This window comes from Mesoplodon bidens (assembly GCF_964165515.1).
Source record: "Mesoplodon bidens genome assembly, chromosome: 6".
Lineage (NCBI taxonomy): Eukaryota > Metazoa > Chordata > Mammalia > Artiodactyla > Ziphiidae > Mesoplodon > Mesoplodon bidens.
The window spans coordinates 4,378,737-4,399,297 of NC_138162.1; the positions used below are offsets into that span (position 1 = coordinate 4,378,737).

Here is a 20,561-nt window from a genome sequence, read left to right on the forward strand (position 1 = left end):
AAGAAAATGTTGTATATCATGATTAGAGATGATTACATGAAATTACGGAGTTGTTAAAATCCCTCAACCATACACCTAAAATGTGTACTTATTGTGTATAATTGTATATAAATTATATAAAGTTGACAGAATCATGGAATAAGAGGCTACAATGAAGGTTAATGATGATGAAATCAATAGAAATTATAACAAATATTTTAGTAATTCATTAAGAACAGATCCATTTCAAATAGAACTAACGTGTAACATGTTCTTGGATTGTTGATAATCCAAATAATGATGAGTAATGAGTCAAATGATCAAACTGGAAGAAGTACTGAAATTTTGACATAAAATACTGACATATAAAACTCACAATCTGGGGCTTCCCTGGTGGCGCAGTGGTTGAGAGTCCGCCTGCCGATGCAGGGAAAACGGGTTCGTGCCCCGGTCTGGGAAGATCCCACATGCCGCGGAGCGGCTGGGCCCGTGAGCCATGGCCGCTGGGGCTGTGCGTCCGGAGGCTGTGCTCCGCAACGGGAGAGGCCACAACAGTGAGAGGCCCACATACCGCAAAAAAACAAAACAAAACAAAACAAAAAAACTCACAATCTGTATCTAAAAATGAGAAAATCTATGACAACCTAGTAGTAATGTGTTATCAATTCCAAGTATTTAGGTTCAATCATTACACCAGAAACTTTATGTGTTCTGAATTCTTATAGCTTATCTGTGAAAAAAGGCTTGATACAAATTTTTTAAACTTGACCATCCTAAAATTTGCATATTATCAAATGAAATATTAATTTGAAACTTTCATAAACGCAATAAAATTTCATCAATCTTACTAGAAAAAAGACTGAATTACGTTTGTGTTCCTTGTATAGAAAATGATCTTCAACCTCATTGCTGAGATAAAAGTGTATGAAGCCCAAATATATAACTTGTATAGAGTTGTGTTTGCAGCTTAAATATTTTTTTCTGAATTTTTAGTATTTGTGGGGTTTGTCCGTTTAAAAAATTTGTAATTTGTGCTATTCATTTCAAATAAATATTAAAGACACCCCTCAAGTTGTGTAAACTTTGGCCTCCACAACTCCTGAGCATACCTTGGATCAATGAATCTCTGAGTGTAAAACGCAATTCACGGAAAAACGCATTCAGTCTAATTTGATAAAGTTCAAAAACACACTAAGCTTCATATATTTACAGATTAAAGACAAACGTGGTAATATTATAAGGAAAGACCCACAGCGGGCTCAGAAGCAGGATGAAATTATGACTTTAGTGGCCCTCGGCACTTTTTGCCTTCAGGGGCACTTTCCTCCTTAAAAATATCAAAATTTATATTTTATGACTGTATTGGTATAAAGACAAATAAATGGTAAATATTAAAAGATTTTCTTCAACCTAATATTCCACTTGTTTTCTGATTTTATAAGAAATTAAAACACTTCTGTGTGTCCCTAGCCCAAGCTACCCTGTAAAATGGAGGAGCCCCTCTGTTCAGGATTCACGGTAATATTCCGTTTCTTACACCGTGGTGAGTAGCTTAGCATTTTATAAATATCCTTTCATGGCTACTTTAATAAAAACGTATGTAATACATTCTTCAAGGATACACATTAAAATGATTATCTCAGGGAAATAGAGATTCCGGTGATTTTTTTTCCATCTTCTCTTTCAAAAAAAGTTTTTTTTTTTAATAGCCAGCCAGATCCCTATTTTTCAAAAGTATTAATATTATTTTAAAAAGGATACCTACACAATTTATAGTGCAATATAGTTCCGCACAGTTTTGTAACTTTCGTATTTAAACACTGGATTTCAATTTGGCCAACACAGTCCACCTGGCAGAGAAAAATCTAGAAACGAGAATAACGGTGTTCGCCTCGCGCTCGGATTGTTAAATTTCCATAACAGGCATCGGGGCTTTCCGATAAGCCATGCCCTCTTTCTGGAATGTTCTTCACCAGGACCCTGCCCACTTCTTCCCTGGCTCGCCCCTTCTCATTCTTCGGTTAGGGTTCTGCTCAGTATGATCGTCGCTGGCTGACCGGTCTGGATCGGGCCTAACTCAGCCTCTGCTTTCCTTTAGAGCCTTGATCAGAACTAGCAATTATTTCGTTTTTCTGTCTCCTCTACTAGAGTATAAGCTAGTGGTGATGCCTCGTCGTCGAAGTCAGTAGTAAGCGTTAAAAGAAAAAAAAATGGGTAGGCTTCCCAGGGGGTTTTACTGTTATATACTGTACTGTTTTTTCTCTTTCCAATACTTAATGTATCCCTTTTCTATGATACAAAGTATATATTTCCCCCAAAGTACGTGTTGATTACATATTATATTTTAGGTCTTTAAAGGAAATCTAAAGAAAAAAAAAAATTCCTCCGCAACCCGTAACACCCCTGCTGAAACTCCTGAGGCGTCGAAAAGAGAAGAAAAAGGACGGAACGGAAAAGACAGCAGTGTAGGCGTCCAGGTCGCCCGGGTTGGGCGCGTCGGGGAGCGGCCACTACCCGGAGAAATCCGGGGCAAGGCCGCGGTAGAACCTCGGCCTCAAGCTTTCCCCCCGCCCCCGCCCCTCACGGACGCTCCTGATTGGCCGGCCCCGGGAGCCCGGAAGTGACGCCACGCCGGGCTTCCCGGCCTCCCGGCGGAGCCCGGGCGTGTCTCTTCCCACGCCCCGCCCCTCGGGGCACCTAAACAAGAAAGCGGCGGCCGGGGGTGGGGCCTGCGGACGGCCGACGTCGCGCAGAGGGCGGGGCCTGCGCTCGGGGCTTCTTCGGTTGGGTGGTCGGCTACGGAAGTTGGCGACTGAGCGCACGCCCGCACTTCCGTTCTCGGCCGACTGTTGAGTCGAGGCATGGAGGCGGAGGCTGGTTGGCGGCCGGGGGGAGGCCGAGACGGGTGAGGAGAGCGGCGGACTCACGGCTGCAGGCCCGGTGAGCGTGGGAGCGCGCGCGGCGTAACCGTCGCAGCGCGTGAGGCCCGGGCGGGTGGGGGAGGGGCGGCGCGAGCTCGGCCGCGTCCCTCAGGAGAGTTGCGGCGCCCGAGGCGGGAGCATCCCCGCGGCGTCCGTTGGGCCGCCCTCCGGTCCTCTCCCTTCGCGTCGTCTGCACTGCCGTCCCGTGTGAGCTCTTCCGAGTCTGGGCGCTGCGTAGTTTCGGTGGGAGTGAGTGGGGTGTCTCGCTACAGAAAGTGTCTGTCCACTCGGCGCCCCCTGCTTCTTCCTGCTGGGGTTCGTGCCTTTGGAGAGTGTGCCCCTCCCGAGTGGCCACCTGAGCCCTCCCTGCCCCACCTGAAGGCGATGGAGCGCTGACAGCCAGCCAGAGGGGACTTTGCCGTCCTCCCCACCTTCCAGGAGCAACGATGTGCCAAGACCCGTGTGGCCCAGAAGGAATCGGGCCCGAGGCTCGAAGGAAGAAGAACCCGGGCTTCCCTGGTGGCGCAGTGGTTGTGAGTCCGCCTGCCGATGCAGGGGACACGGGTTCGTGCCCTGGTCCGGGAGGATCCCACATGCCGCGGAGCGGCTGGGCCCGTGAGCCATGGCCGCTGAGCCTGCGCATCCGGAGCCTGTGCTCCGCAACGGGAGAGGCCACAGCAGTGAGAGGCCCGCGTACCGCAAAAAAAAAAAAAGAAGAACCCAGGGCTGGTCAGTTAAAGCGGCTGAGATGTTAGCTACTGACGATCCTAGGGCTGAACTCACCTGCTAATTGGGGGACTTTCTGACAAAGTGCCTCGCTGTCCCCAGCGTGGGGACGAGGTCTCCCGTGGAGCCACTCCCCCTGTGGAGTCAGAATGGCAGTTGCACTGTTTTTTCGTTCCTTGTAGACCCACAGGCACGTTGTCTAAAGACTCTGGGAGCTTGAGCTCTGTCATCAAATGGTAATATTTGGTGGTTCTTTATAAGGATTGATGTGAAACCCAAGTGAGAGAGCGAGTCTGAAAACCACTTCCTCAGTTTTGTTTTGTTTTGCTTTTTCAGAAATGTTCTTTTGGGGGCCAGAGTCTGGGTATATATGAATGCAGATCCTCACCCATTCTCAAATAAACCCAGGAATCTCGACTGAGAGGATCACTTCTCTGTAGGCCAGTACCCCAGGTAATTATTTGTTGTTGTTTTTTAAATTTTAAATGTTTAAATATTTTTATTATTTATTTGGTTGCATTGGGTCTTAGTTGCGGCAGGCAGGCTCCTTAGTTGTGGCATGCGAACTCTTAGTTGTGGCGTGCATGTGGGATAGACCAGGGATCGAACCTGGGCCCCCTGCATTGGCAGCGTGGAGACTTAACCAGTGTGCCAGCAGGGACGTGTCGGTAGTTATTTGTTAAATAAACATTTAAGACTTTTTTTTCAGGCACTTAATATGTGCCAAGCACTGAAAAGTAAAAAAAAAAAAATACAGAACGGATCCTTTCCTCCTAACAGACTCAGAATTGCTGAGGATGGAACTTGTAGGTGAGAGACAGATAAGTAAACAGCTCAGCCTAACATGGTAAATGCAGTGATAGAGACCATGTACAAAGTCCTGAGGGGATAGAGAAAAAAGTCATCAGAGACAGACTGGAAGGGAGGGAATGAGTCAGACAAGCCCCCAGGCATGATGATGCTCAGAGGTAGTTCTCAAATCTGGCTCCCCCCAACCCCTGCAATATTTACTTATTTATTTATTTTGGCTGCGCTGGGTCTTAGTTGTGACTTTCGAACTCTCAGCGGCGGCATGCATGTGGGATCTAGTTCCCCGACCAGGGATTGAACCCCAGCCCCCTGCATTGGGAGTGCAGAGTCTTACCCCCTGGACCACCAGGGAAGTCCCCCAAATCTGGCTTTTTATCAGACTTACTATTGGAGTGTTTTTTAGAACGAATCTGAATTTTATCAGCGGTATCTCATCATCTGCTTTGCTTTTTTTTTTTTCTTCCCAAGTTCCTTTGGTGAGTCTGATGCGCATTCAGTGTTAAGAACCAGGCAAAGGTATGAAGAGTAGGTGTTAAAGGCAGATGGAAGAGCTTCCATAAAGGCAGGTAATGCCAAACACCAGGAAGCATTTTAGGAAGTGCAAGTGAGGGGGAATGGCAAGAGATGATGCTGAAGCCAGGTCATGGAGAGCCTTGTGTGGTGAGGTCAAAAATTTTAATTTTATTGGCCAAAGGTAGAGGAGTCATTTGTGCTTTTAGAGTCTGGTTTTTGCTTTGGCCTTTGGCAGCATTTTGGAGGAAGAACTGATGGTGGATCAAACAAGAGGCAGATCATTTAGGTTTCTTCTGTAATCCAGACAAATAATGAAAATGTATTGAACTAAGGAAATGGCAGTCTCACTGAGAGTAAAGTACAGAGGTAATCAAGGTGGTAGACTCTATAGAACTTGTAGAGATGGGGGCTAAGGGAGGATAGTATAGAATTCACAGGTTACTGGTTTGAAAAGTGAAGTCAGGGTAATACCGTGGATATAGAGAATACAGGACAGATAACACATTGACGGGAAGGACTTTGTTCTGTTCTGGTCCTGTTTACTATGAGGCAACTGTCAAGTGAGTATAGATTCACTCTACAGTTGGATATTGAGTACGGTCAGCCTTCCATATCTTTGGGTTTCCCATCTGTGGATATAGAGGGCCAACTGTTCCCTGTACTCCACTGTTTTATGGAAGGGACTCGAGCATCTGCAGATTTTGGTATGCATGGGGGGGACTCCTGGAACCAATCCCCTGCAGATACTGAAGGGCAGCTGTGTATCTTTGTGGAATTCTAGGCTAGGCTCTCATTTATTGAGAAGCTGAAACACAAACATGGCATTGAGTCTTACCTACGTTCTCAGTCTTTGGGAAGCTTCATTATAAATAGTAGTTGAAGAAATAGGTTGAATTGTCACCCACAAAGAAGATATTGAATGAAGGGATAGAGTCCTGAGGACAAACCTTTGGAAATTTTGATATGAAGCAGGGGGGAAAGGAGCAGATGATTATGGGGGCTGGGTAGAGGAAGTGAGAGAAGAATGGTGTGTTGTCGTAGCTAAGGAATACATGGTGAGCAGTTTCATATGCTTTAGAGGAGTCCAGTAAAGAACCTATTGGAGGGCTTCCCTGGTGGCGCAGTGGTTGAGAGTCCGCCTGCCAATGCGGGGGACACGGGTTCGTGCCCCGGTCCGGGAAGATCCCACATGCCGCAGAGCGGCTGGGCCCGTGAGCCATGGCCGCTGAGCCTGCGCGTCCGGAGCCTGTGCTCCGCAACGGGAGAGGCCACAGCGGTGAGAGGCCCGCGTACCGCAAAAAAAAAAAAAAAAAAAAGAACCTATTGGATTTGGTATTAAAGAGATTATTAGGGACTTTTGTGAAAACATTCAGTGAAACATAAGGTAGAAGCCAGAGTGCAAAGGAGCTAAAGAAGTGAATCTAAATTATTTTTTCAAGGGGAGTTCCCTGGTGGTCCAGTGGTTAGGACTCGGCGCTTTCACAGCCGTGGCCCGGGTTCAATCCCTCGTCAGGGATCTAAACTAAGATCCCTCGAGCCGCTCAGCGTGGCCGAGGAAAAAAATAAATAAATAAAAGCAATTGTGAAGAGGTTTAAAATAAATAAGTAAATAAATTTTCAAAAAGTTTAGCTAGGAAGGGTAGAAGAAAGTGATTGTTATTTGAAGTTTCTGGCCAGCTATTATTGATAAATGATATCCCCTGGATAAGTCAATAGAAAATTACAGTTATACCTCTGGTGAAGCATCCTATGTTACTGGCAAAAAAACTGTCTCTCTGATGCACAGGAGCCGCTCTTATTTCTGTCATGCAGCTTGAGGATTCCCTGGACCCCCCCATTTGTGGTTCAGTAATGATTCCAAGCAGTAAAAACACTGATGAAATTAACAAAACTGTCCTCCAGAAGAACTGAATTGTGCAAAAATTTGCAAAATTCATAGTCATCTACCAGCAGTTTTCCCTTAAAAGAAAAATTTCAGTATACCCTGTTCAGATTTTTTTGGGCTTAGCTATCAGGCCGATGATGATTTTAGTTTTAGGAACATAACCACACCCACTTATGGCCTTTTGAGAGGAACTATGGAAACATGTTTCTATTGTTGATGTGCTATAGCACTGTTCTCTCTGTTTTCTAAATTCCATGGCACTTATCTGTTATATGGCAGTAACTCCTATCTACTTTGAGAAAATTTAGTTTTGCTTTCTGGAATGTGGAAGTAGGCTAGCTCTCTGAGTGAGTGAAATAAAAAGCAGACTCCATCATTTTTTTACTAGAAGGTTTATTTTGCTAAGTAACTTCTCTGTTAATAATTATTTTAAAGTATACAACATTTTGGGCTTCCCTGGTGGCGCAGTGGTTGAGAGTCCGCCTGCCGATGCAGGGAACACGGGTTCGTGCCCCGGTCCGGGAAGATCCCACATGTTGTGGAGCGGCTGGGCCTGTGAGCCATGGCCGCTGGGCCTGCGCGTCCAGAGCCTGTGCTCCGCAACGGGAGAGGCCACAGCAGTGAGAGGCCCGTGTACCGCAAAAAAAAAAAAAAATATATATATATATATATATATATATATATATACAACATTTTATTTGTACTTCAGTACCTTGATTTTTTCAACGTTGCAGTTGACTGCAGTCTTGTTTCCTGCTCAAGTCAAGCTTGAAACAATTGATGTTCGAGAAATCCCCTGAGTTTCAGTTTCTGTTCTTGCATCGTCTAGAAGGGTGAAACTCGTTGAATTAGATTGCATCACTGGAAAAACACAGCTTCTGCAGACTTTTAACTTCCTGGTATTATATTACTGGTTTTTCAAGTATAAGAAGTTCTTTGAATGAAATTTATATTCTGCAGAAACATAGTGTCTATTCTGTTACTTCATATTCCCTAGTTTGCAGCACCCTTAGAAAATGTAATTGAATTAGAATTAGTGTTAGGAAAGGGCAGGACTCTCCAGCTGAACTAGCATATTACTTGTTTTATTTTTCACACGAGGACTGTGTAACTCATGTTATCTTTCTGCTCTACTTTTCAGGAAGCTCCTAAATTAGGACTTAGTGAAATTAAATTTCTTCTAAATAAGTTTTGATTTCTCTCCCTTTTTAAATTGCCTTCTAAAATGTCTTTTTCTTTATACTTTAATGTTGAAAGCTGCCCTAAATTCTTTTCAGAAGCATGAAGAAAGTATACAGTTAATATTTAATGAATTTTAAAAATCAGTTCACAAGACAAATACATGTTTTTGATTGTACAGAAATTATAAATACTGTCAAGATGTGATCAGTTTCCCATTAGCAGAACTTACTATTCACTCTGAATTTTTGGGTGATAATGCATTCAAAAACTTAACATTGTCAAGTTTCTGTACCCAAGTATTCAATGACTTGGGTCATGTTTCTTAACCTTTTATTGTCCCTTCTCCCTCTCTGAAAGGAAACGTTTAAGACATTTCTTTCCTATGAATTTTAGTACCACCAATATATTATATACTTCTTTACGTAATGTAAATGTACCTGTGCTTTATATGTAAAAAGAGTAGGATGTGTTCCACTAACCGGTTTTCATCTCCTTGAGGATGATGTCACTCCTGATGAGAGTGCATGGATTAGGTTCATCCAGTTAGGAAATGAACTTCATTGGGTTTACAGTTGGGTTTGTAACTTTTTTCCCCGTTAGGCTGATATACATTCATTAGATAATGAAGGTCAAGTTTTCAAGATCGGTTTTGTTGGGTAATTTCCTGGCCCAATTCCCAATAAAATGGTTCCATATGATAGAACACTTGGTTCGATTTCCCTTGGGTGTGGTTTTCTTCTTTTTTGTCAAAGACTGGCTAATAGCTGTTTGGATAATACCTTGAGTTTGTCTGATGTTTTTCGCATGAATAGACTGGGGTTGTGGGTTTGGGGAAGCATACTGCAGAGTTGAAGTTCCTGCCTCATCACATTGTGTCAGGGGTTACCAACACGACTTAACCACTGGTGATGTTAACCTTGATCACTTGGTTTGAGGTTGTGTTTACCAGGTGTCTCCACCGTAAGTGTGATTTTCACTTTGCATACTTTCTTATTTGGAAGTGTTTCACCAAGTCCAGCCCTCACTCAAGATAGGGTGGGATTAAGCTCCACTTCCTGGAATGGGGAGTATCTGTATATATTATTAGCAATTCTTCTATAAGGAAAGTTTGTTCCTTCCCCCACATTTGTTTATTCATTCATTTGTATCAGTATGGATTCATGTATATTTATACTGTGGGTTATAATCCAATATTACATTATTTTGTTATTCAGATTGTTTCAGCTTTGGCCACTGGGAGCTCTTTCAGGTTGGTGGCTAATATGTCCCTTTGACATGCCCCCATCCTTTTGTATTTTGAGCACTTTGTTTCTGTTCCGGGCTTCCCTGGTGGCTCAGTGGTTGAGAGTCCGCCTGCCGGTGCAGGGGACACGGGTTCGAGCCCTGGTCCTGGAAGATCCCACATGCTGTGGAGCAACTGGGCCTGTGCACCGCAACTACTGAGCCTGCGCTATAGAGCCTGCGAGCCGCAACTACTGAGCCTGTGCTCTAGAGCCCTAGAGCCACAACTACTGAGACCGCATGCCACAACTACTGAGGCCCACACACCTAGAGCCCATGCTCCACAACGAGAGAGGCCACCGCAATGAGAAGACCATGCACCACAACAAATAGTGGCCTCTGCTCGCTGCAGCTGGAGAAAGCCAGCGTGCAGCAGCGAAGACCCAACGCAGCCAAAAATAAATAAATTAAGAAAAAAAAAAGTCCCACACTATTATTGTGTTACTGTTGATTTCCTCTTTTATAGCTGTTAGCAGTTGCCTTACGTATTGAGGTGCTCCTATTTTGGGTGCATATATATTTATAATTGTTATATCTTCTTCTTGGATTGATCCCTTGATCATTGTGTAGCATCCTTCCTTGTCTCTTGTAACATTCTTTATTTTAAAGTCTATTTTATCTGATATGAGTATTGCTACTCCAGCTTTCTTTTGATTTCCATTTGCATGGAATCTCTTTTTCCATCCCCTCACTTTCAGTCTGTATGTGTTCCTAGGTCTGAAGTGGGTCTCTTGTAGGCAGCATATATATGGGTCTTGTTTTTGTATGCATTCAGCGAGCCTGTGTCTTGGTTGGAGCATTTAATCCATTCACGTTCAAGGTAATTATCGATATGTATGTTCCTATTACCATTTTCTTAATTGTTATGGGTTTGTTTTTGTAGGTCTTTTTCTTTTGTGTTTCCCACTTAGAGAAGTTTCTTTAGCATTTGTTGTAGAGCTGGTTTGGTGGTGCTGAATTCTCTTAGCTTTTGCTTGTATGTAAAGCTTCTGATTTCTCTGTTGAATCTGAATGAGCTCCTTGCCAGGTAGAGTAATCTTGGTTGTAGGTTCTTCCCTTTCATCACTTTAAATATATCATGCCACTCCCTTCTGGCTTGTAGAGTTTCTGCTGAGAAATCAGCTGTTAACCTTATGGGAGTTCCCTTGTATGTTATTTGTTGTTTTTCCCTTGTTGTTTTTAGTAACGTTTCTTTGTCTTTAATTTTTGTCAATTTGATTACTATGTGTCTTGGCGTGTTTCTCCTTGGGTTTATCCTGCCTGGGACTCTCTGTGCTTCCTGGACTTGGGTGGCTATTTCCTTTCCCATGTTAGGGCGGTTTTCGGCTATAATCTCTTCAAATATTTTCTTGGGTGCTTTCTCTCTCTCTTCTCCTTCTGGGACCCCTGTAATGCAAATGTTGTTGCGTTTAATGTTGTCCCAGAGGTCTCTTAGGCTGTCATCATTTCTTTTCATTCTTTTTTCTTTATTCTCTTCTGCGGCAGTGAACTCTACCATTCTGTCTTCCAGATCACTTATCCGATCTTCTGCCTCACTCTGCTGTTGATTCCTTCTAGTGTAGTTTTCATTTCAGTTATTGTATTGTTCATCTCTGTTTGTTCTTTAATTCTTCTAGGTGTTTTTTCTTTAATTCTTGTAGGGCTTTGTTAAACATTTCTTGCATCTTCTCGATCTTTGCCTCCATTCTTCTTCCAAGGTCCTGGGTCATCTTCACTATCATTTTTCTGAATTCTTTTTCTGGAAGGTTGCCTATCTCCACTTCATTTAGTTGTTTTTCTGGGGTTTTATTTTGTTCCTTCATCTGGTACAAAGTACTCTCCTTTTTCATTTTGTCTGTCTTTCTGTGAATATGGTTTTCCTTCCACAGGCTGTAGAATTGTAGTTCTTCTTGCTTCTGCTGTCTGCCCTCTGGTGGCTGAGGCTGTCTAAGAGGCTTGTGCAGGCTTCCTGATGGGAGGGACTGGTGGTGGGTAGAGGTGGGTGTTGTTCTGGTGGGCAGAGCTCAGTAAAACTTTAATCTGCTTATCTGCTGATGGGTGGGGCTGGGTTCCCTCCCTGTTGGTTGTTTGGCCTGAGGCGACCCAGCACTGGAGCCTGCCTGGCTCTTTGGCGGGGCTAGTGGTGGACTCTGGGAGGGCTCCCGCCAAGGAGAACTTCTGCCGCCAGTGTCCTTGTCCCCACGGTGAGCCACAGCCACCACCACCCCACCCCACCCCACCTCTGCAGGAGACCCTCCAACACTAGCAGGCAGGTCTGGTTCAGTCTCCTCTGGGGTCACTGCTCCTTCCCCTGGGTCCCAGTGCTCACACTACTTTGTGCGTGCCCTCCAAGAGTGGAGTCTCTGTTTCCCCCAGTCCTGTCGAAGTCCTGCAATCAAATCCCGCTAGCCTTCAAAGTCTGATTCTTTAGGAATTCTCCCTCCCGTTGCCAGACCCCCAGGTTGGGAAGCCTGACATGGGGCTCAGAACCTTCACTCCAGTGGGTGGACTTTGTGGTATAAGTGTCCTCCAGTTTGTGAGTCACCCGCCCAGCAATTATGGGATTTGATTTTATTGTGATTGCGCCCCTCCTCATTGCAGCTTCTCCTTTGTCTTTGGATGTGGGGTATCTTTTTTGGTGAGTTCTAGTGTCTTCCGGTTGATGATTGTTCAGCAGTTAGTTGTAGTTCCGGTGCTCTCGCAAGAGGGAGTGAGCGCACGTCCTCTAGTCCGCCATCTTGAACCAATCTCTGAAATTAATTTCATTTAACCCTTTTTACTTGAGTTTGGATGGTGGAGGCTCTGATGGTAGTATAAAACCCCAAATTGGAGACAGTCAAAAACTGTAAGTTTCAAACTTAGTAGGAATAGGTTTGTAGCTATTATATTTGCAGCCATTACAGTTTATACTGCGTTGATGAGCAGTGAGTTATGGGCAGCAGTTCATACACACGTGCAAATTCATGTGTATATATACTTTCTAACCAAGAGAAAATTCTTCTCTGTATGAGTTTTTGTTATTGGTATGGACTAATATTTGTGGATTTTTTAGGTTTCCAGGGATTTCTGGAACATGGCCTCAGGGAATGTGAAAGGTTTCCTGAGCTTTTCACTTGACTCCAGTATATGATTAGAACAGTCCAAAATCTGTACTTTGAAAACATTGATAATTCTATGTCTCTGTATATAATTTCCCATCAGTACTGTATAGTTTTGTAACACAGCTGTATATTGCCTTATGATGTTTATTACTAACTGCTTTCATTTCATTATTTTTCATGTGTCACAGGTAAAGTTTTTACGAGTAAGCTCAGATTGAGTTTAGCCAGTGATTGATAAGCTGGCCAGCAGAATGTTCTGGATGTGGTAAAGGCACATTGTAAGTTGAAGACATGATCATTAGTAGGAAATGTACCCATTCTCCACCAGAATAGGCCTGAAGTGTTGTGTGGTTTTTTTCTTTAGTCTTTCCATGTCTTCTTTTCTGGATACAGGTACAGAATGAGCACATGTTGTTGGTGTACGCCAGGTGGTATTTCCACCACTGACTTCCTGCAACGCTATGCATCCAAGACCCACTCCAGTGAATTTCAAACAGCTGATGAAGACCTCTGCTACTGCTTAGAGTGTGTGGCTGAATACCACAAAGCAAGGGATGAATTGCCATTCTTACATACGGTACTTTACATTAATTGGGCAGTATTTTTCAGAGCTTGATAACTAGGAAGAGAATAAATTTGAACTCTGTTGGAAGCATTCAGGGAACTGACGATGTGATTTAAACTGTGAATGCTAATATACTTCTAGTATGTAACTCATAGCCTGGTAGATAGTAGGTGCTGAGTAAATGCTTATTGATTGATGGAATTGAATTGAAATCTAAAGCAGAATTTTATAATCCTCCACTTTTAGTCATTTTGATGTGAAACAGTTTCATGAAATGAAGTGACGTATGGGTTTTTTTGGGTTCATGTTTTAATGTCATTGTGTTTGACATTGTTAACAGCCAGGTATCTGAATGGCTTGGGTTATTTTTTTATTGGCTAATAGTTCTTTTTTTTCCCCCCTCTTCATTTTTTAATGGGTAAGTGGTATAAATCAATAAAGACAAACATTTTTTCATTCACAGTAACCAAAGTGAAACATAATTTTAAATATGTGGCTTTGAATATTGGTTTATTATATTTATCTAATGAAAAATGGAATACAGACCATAGAGATATGTATAATAATATAGAAGAGAGGAGGGGGATGATTAGTTATGAACCTTTTGAGGAAAACCTTTACGTTTACAAAGCTCCCTAGCTATGAAGCTAACCAGTGTCTTTATGCTAAAGCTGATGTTTCAAGGTAGTTACCTATGGCTGGAACATAGAAGGGAAGTCAGAGAAGGCCCATCTTGTGCCTTGGTCAAGAAGCTCCAACTTCTCATTTCCTTTTCAATGGAGTATAGTTGACAGATCTGTTGATAGCAAAACTCTGCAAGAGCAATGTTGTAAACATCTCATGCTCTATGGACTCATGTTCATGTGTCATAAAAGCCACTTTTACGTTTAGTGACTGTTTAAGTCTAATATATGAGGTTCAGTACTTTTTTTTTTTTTTTTTTTTTTTTTGCGGTACGCGGGCCTCTCACTGTTGTGGCCTCTCCCGTTGTGGAGCACAGGCTCCGGACACGCAGGCCCAGCGGCCATGGCTCACGGGCCCAGCCGCTCCGCGGCATGTGGGATCTTCCCGGACTGGGGCATGAACCCACGTCCCCTGCATTGGCAGGCGGACTCTCAACCACTGCACCACCAGGGAAACCCTAGTACTTCTTTAAACTTCTGAATTTTTATACTTAGGAAAAGGCTTTCTAGAAGAATAATCACATCCAGTATATTTTGTTGATAATAAGATATAAAGCACACTGCCCGTTTTTCTTTTCCTGTAGGTTTTATGGGAATTAGAAACCTCACGTCTCATAAATCACTTTGAAAAGGCCATGAAGGCAGAAATTGGAGACGATGATGAATTATATATAGTAGACAACGATGGAGAGGCACAGCTGTTTGACTTTACTGGCCAAGACTTTGAAAATAAGCTTCGAGTTCCTCTTTTTGAAATACTGAAATATCCTTATTTGCTTTTACATGAGCGTGTTCGTGAGTATCTTGGGTGTTTCACAGTTGTACCACTTTTTTTATTTTAAGAATTGTAAGAATTTGGGTTTATGTTGAAAATCTGTTTCTTAAACATATAATTAGGATACTTATTTTTTTTTTCCAAACGTTTTATTTTGAGCGTTTCCAAACCTAGAAAAGTGAATCACACAGTGAATACCATATACACACCACATAGATTCTACTGTTGCTCATATCGTGCTGTATTTGCTTTATCACATATTTATTCATCTATCCATTCAATTAATTTTCATTCTTGGAATTTGTCTGTAGCAGGGTTTTTCAGACTTGGCACTGTTGACATTTTGGACTGGATAATTCTTGGTGGGTGAGGCACATGCTGTTCATTGTAGGATGTTTAGCAGCATCCCTGGCCTATTTCCACTAGATGCTGGTAGTGACTTGCTCTCCCCATTACCCTAGTTGTGACAACCAAAAATGTCTCCAGATATTGCCAAATGTCCCTTGGGAGTTGGGGGTCAGGGCCAGTGAGGGACAAAATCGTCAGGTTGAGAACCACTGGTCTGTAGTAATTTTCAGTAATCACTATGGCATAGCATATTATGGCTGCCTAGATTTTGGTCATTTATATTTGCATTTCTTAATATGAATCTTTTGAAGACATTTTCCTGATCTATCAAATCTAACGAAATAACAGTACCTTTAAGGCACCCACTACTGTATCTAGTCCACATTCAGATTTTCCCAGTAGTTGCAAAATGTGTTTTTTGGATGATTTATTTAAATTAGAGTCCAATCAGGGACTGTGCATTTGGTTACATTTGGTTCCATATTGCTTACATCTCTTTTAATCCAGAATAGTTTACTCTTATATATGTGTGCACAGATATAGATATAGATAGATAGATAGATAGATTTTTTTTTTTTTTTTTTTTGGTCATAACTTTGAGTTGCTGAGACCAAATGGTTTCCCTAAAGAATAATGTGCTTCCTGGACTTTTCTGATTTCTTCCTTGTCATGTTATTTGACTTGTTTCTCTATCCTCTGTATTTTCAGTAAATTGAAAAGTATATCTAAAGATTAATTAGATAAATCAGTTCTTCCTAAATAAATTAAAAATAACTAGATTTTTAAATTCTAACAAGTCATTTTTCAAACATTTATTAAAGAGTACCATATCCAAAAAAGTATATAAGCTTGATTTTTCATAAACTAAACACACTTGTGTAGCTGGCACCCAGGTCAAGAAACAAAACATCATCAACACACCAGGAGCTCTCCTCTTGCTTTTCCAGTCATTGTTCCTCCTTCCCAAAGCTAACCACTGTCACTACAATATTCTTTGAAGCTTGACAAAATAAAGTCGATTCATCTGATATGGTAAATGTATGAGTCTTATTCAGTATACTTCTGAAAGAGTGATGAAGAAATTTCCATAAAGCAACAGGGATTAGGATAGTGCTGGTACAGATAGACTAATGGAGCAGTGTAGAGAGTCCAGAAGTAAACCAAATATATTTGGGGAATTTACTCTTTGGTGATGATAGCATTTCAAACCAGTGGAGAAAATGGATTACTCAGTAACTGAGAGTAGGACAAAATAGCCATGTGGGGGGCAAAGCTGATTTTATCACTGTGGTACAAGATAAAGTCCTCATGGATCAAAATGTAAAATGCTAATGGAATTGGACCTATAGCCATACTTCTAAGAAGGTGCCCTCTGGAGATAATTATGCCCAGTGTGAAAAAAGATGTTTGTACTAGGAAAGTCAGAGCAATTCATAGGCACACACTATGATCAACCTACCGGTCTTCCAGCAGCTAAATATCATTCTTACGTTTACAGCATTTTTATGCCTCAGTTTAAAAAAAAAAAAAAAAAAAGGAACAACTTTTCATTCACTTACAGAGCAACCGAAGGAGCCAAATTTAGGGAATCTTGATAAGTTGATAAGATTTATGTCTTATGTTTACTGCCTTATTTTTTCTATTTAGATGAATTATGCGTTGAAGCACTTTGCCGGATGGAACAAGCTAACTGCTCCTTTCAGGTTTTTGACAAACATCCAGGGATCTATTTGTTTTTGGTCCATCCCAATGAAATGGTGAGTGTGAGTGTTAGGCAGTGGAAGAGGGAATATTTTATTTTTGCACCTATAGCATAGATACCTATAATAGAGGTTTTTGGTGTGTACTTTGTTTAAAATATTTGCCAAAATTATTCTCTTGTTGTTGTAACATTACAGCAGTTAAGGAGGGGGTGCTGGGGGGGCTCAAAGAAGAGAGTTAAAAGAGTAAGGAAACACTTCTGACAGGTGACACTTCAGTTTAAAAGACAAATGAGGGAATAATCTGAACTTCCAGTGTGTTGACCTGAACTAATGAAGAAGCACTGTTCTCTCTTGCTTTTCTTGCTTGCCTGCCCCACTCCAAGCACATGGAAATACCAGTTAAAACACTTGAAATAATTATTTTGCTAATAGATGAGATTTTTAACAGGTGATGGGGTAGAGGGGAGGACAAGGAGATTCAGTTCCTAGGTGCCAGACAGGAGGAGGAACATGAGAAGCAGAACAGTAGGTAGACAGAAGCATTGAGCAACACCAGAGGCTTGGAACCTGACTGTGAGCTGATTGCTGGAGTTGAGGACTTATCATCATGTGGCGAGGCAGCGTGTGCAGTAGGACCTGTGCACGTTGGCCTCTAGAACTGAGTTACAACGTTACGACAATAGCCATGAAGGGTTGCTCTGCCAATAGAAGGATAGTAAAGAGGCTTTTTTTTAAGTGGCGAAGAAAGAACATGGTAATGGGGTTTCCAGCCAGAATGGTGGTGAATTTCAGTCTCCTTTGTGCCAAACCCAAACAATGATAGAAAAAAAATTCAAAAAGTGGAATTCTAAAAGGTATAATCACACTTTTCAAAAAGTAAATGTTTCTTTGGACCAGTAATGGAACAGAAATACAAAGTGATAAATGGTGGAAACCTGTATGTAGGCCTGGGCGGCTGTAGGTAGCAGGGGACTGAGTTTGTGCATGATAATAAGAATGACAAGTATCCTCCAGGCAAGGGTAGAACCAGAGTCGAGGCCTGTGCTTAAAAGAAGGGTGGGGCTTTCCTGCCTGTGAAAGAAGATTGACAGAAAGTACAGCCAGCTGCTCTCTGGGACTGGCTTTCTTAAAGCTGCAAACCAGTAGAGGAAGCTGGTCCAGCTGAGCAATCAGGACCTGGGCCAAGCACTTGCAGGCTTGGTGACTGGGTCTGCAGGGCCAGGAATGACTGTATTCTTCATTATATGTGTTTTTATAGGTGAGGAAACTGAGTCAGGAGACTTAACCACAGTTACACAGGCTAGTATGGTGACTGGGATTTGTATATAGGCAGCCTGACTCCAGAGCCCTAATGCTTTTTTTTTTTAAGTTTTTATTTGAAAATACTTTAAAATTTTTAGAAAATTCTCAAAATTAAAAAAAAAAGTAGAAAACACCTGTATATTCTTTAGCTGTATTCACCAATTATTAATGTTTCACTCCATTTGTTCTATCATTTGCTTTCAGTCAACTACAAAGCTGTTTGTTTTCTGAACCATTTGAGAGTAGGTTGCATGTATCATACCCTTTTGCCCCTAAATACTTCAGTGTATATTTCCTAAGAATAAGTATATTCTCACAATATTATAAACTTCAGTGACTTTAACATTGACACAGTAAGGTCTATTTTCCAGTTGTGTCATGTGATCCAGCGTACTTTGTAGCATTTTCTCCCTGTACTCCAGTATCCAGACCAGGATCAGGATTTACATGTAATTGTGTTACATTAGTCTCCCTTAATCTGTAACATTTCCGCAGCCTTTCTTTGTCTTTTATGACAATTACATTTCTGAAGAATAGTCATTTCTGCCTCCCTCCCATTTACAAAAAATAGAATGCTTTTCATTTTGGGTTTATCTGATGCTTGCGTATGGTTAGGCTTTGGTTATACGTTCCAACTGGAGTACTACATAAGTGATGGATGTTATGTCCTTCTCAGGGTGTCAGATATACAGGCATGCCATATCATTCGGCCTCATGGTGATGTTAATTTTGACCATCTAGTTGAGGTGTTGTCCAGTTTCTTCACTGTACAATGTCTATTTCTTAAGTACTCTAAGATCACATAAATACCTTACTCCTCACCAAAATTTTCTCCTAAATTTAGCATTACCTGATGGTTCTTCCCTGAGCCAGTTTTTCTAAGATTGCAAAATAATTTCAACTCCAGCACTTTACACATTTACCAGTCAGCACTTGACATTGATTATACTATAATCAAGAGCCATTTTCCCTGCTCTTCATTTATTCATCTGTTTATTATAAGTTATAGACTCATTGATTCCTTTGTATTTTTTTCGATAGCTTAAAATTCATTAGTTAATTATGTTGGCATGGAGCCCATTCTTTTGTCCACTAGTTCTGTGTTTTGCAAACTTTTCTGCCCATAACCTAAGTAAAAATGTTCTTCATCGAGTTCACACACATATATATATATGTATGTGACCTAAACATTTCACAAAACAATACTTACTGTTACTATGAAGGATGCCCACTGATTTTTTAAAATTTTATTTAGTTTTTCAGGTTGGTTGTGATCACAATTCAATTTGTAGTGCAGAATAAATTTAAAATCACTTCCCTATGCTATATTGCCATGTAGAGGTGACCTTTGATTTCTTCTGAGGTTTCTCTTTTCATTTTTCTTTCCTTTTTTTAACTTTCTATTATGGAACATTACAAACATACAAAAATAGATTGGTGTAGTGAACTCCCATATATCCATCACTGTGCTTCATCTGTTATCAATATGTGGTCAATATTCTACTCCTGTTAAGTTCAGTTACCGCAAATCTTAGACATCAGAGCATTTCATCCATAAAATACTTCAGTACATGTATCAAAAAGGTAAGTGCTCTTAAAAAAAACAATTATATCAACACACTTATAATAATAATAATAATAATAATAATAATCATATTTCTAGTCAGTGTTTGAGTGGAAATTATTATCTCACAAATGCTTTATTAGGGTTAGTTCAAATCAGGATCAAGTAAGGTTCACACATCGCATTCCAGTTGACCCTTGAGCAACATGGGTTTGAACTGCATGGGTCATCTTATACACAGATTCTTTTTAATAGCATCTAGTATAGTACTACACAGTTTGAGGTTAGTTGAATCCATGATGCAGAACCGGGATATGGAGGGCTGCCAACTATGTTATATTCGAATTAGTGTATTCAACTACGCAGAGGGTAGGTGCCCCTAACCCTTGTGTGTTGTTCAAAGGTCAATTGTAATTAGTATCTTCTGTCTTTTTTTTTTTTTTTCTGTCATCATGGACCTTTTGGTTTATTTCCTTTAAATGTCTGAAAATCATGTATTTTTCCTAAAGTACTTTATTCTATATGATAGTTTTTTTCTTCCAGTTTTATTGAGGTATAATTGACATACAGCACTGTATAAGTTTAAGATATACAGTGTAATGATTTTTTTTTTAAGTATAGTTGATGTATCTCGTGTCTTTTATAATCTGTAGAGAATCCTATTTTAACTGTATTCTTGCTGTATGTAGACAATTGTGTGTTAAATGAAGTAATGAATGTGTTATGCTTTTAGATTCGGCGTTGGGCTATCCTGACAGCAAGAAACTTGGGAAAAGTGGACAGAGATGATTATTATGACTTACAGGAGGTTTTGACTTGCCTTTTTAAAGTTATTGAGTTGGGGCTTTTAGAAAGTCCAGACATTTATACTTCTTCTGTCCTTGAGAAGGGTAAACTGATTCTTCTGCCTTCACACATGTATGATACTGCCAACTACAAGAACTATTGGTTAGGTGAGTATTGTTCCTACACAAATATAATTAGTATTTTCCAATATTTCTTATGATTATCCTGCAAGGGAGGGGATCTCTTTTGGTAATCTGATCAAAATTGCTAAATAAAGGATTTCATAGTTCCCAATTCTTGTTCTGTCATTAAATTGACTATTGCAGCATCTTGTCTTTAAACATTTTTTATCCTAGAAATCTGTGTAAGAGGTACATTTTCAAGTATGGCAAATAGATCTTTTATTTAAGGCAGTATTAGATGTTACAGTATTAGCATAGCAGCTGACCTTAATAGGG

The 20,561-nt window shown here is 41.1% G+C and overlaps 1 protein-coding gene across 1 annotated transcript in view; it reads left to right on the forward strand.

Annotated features, from left to right (window-relative positions):
- The first annotated feature begins 3,967 nt into the window (after positions 1 to 3,967).
- SETX (senataxin) overlaps positions 3,968 to 20,561 on the forward strand; it is a 75,087-nt gene continuing 58,493 nt past the window's right edge. The window contains 6 exon segments of the mRNA XM_081236344.1: positions 3,968 to 4,045; positions 4,048 to 4,079; positions 12,771 to 12,954; positions 14,210 to 14,420; positions 16,396 to 16,505; positions 20,051 to 20,270. Coding sequence (XP_081092470.1) covers positions 4,001 to 4,045; positions 4,048 to 4,079; positions 12,771 to 12,954; positions 14,210 to 14,420; positions 16,396 to 16,505; positions 20,051 to 20,270 — 802 coding nt within the window. The 5' untranslated portion in view covers positions 3,968 to 4,000.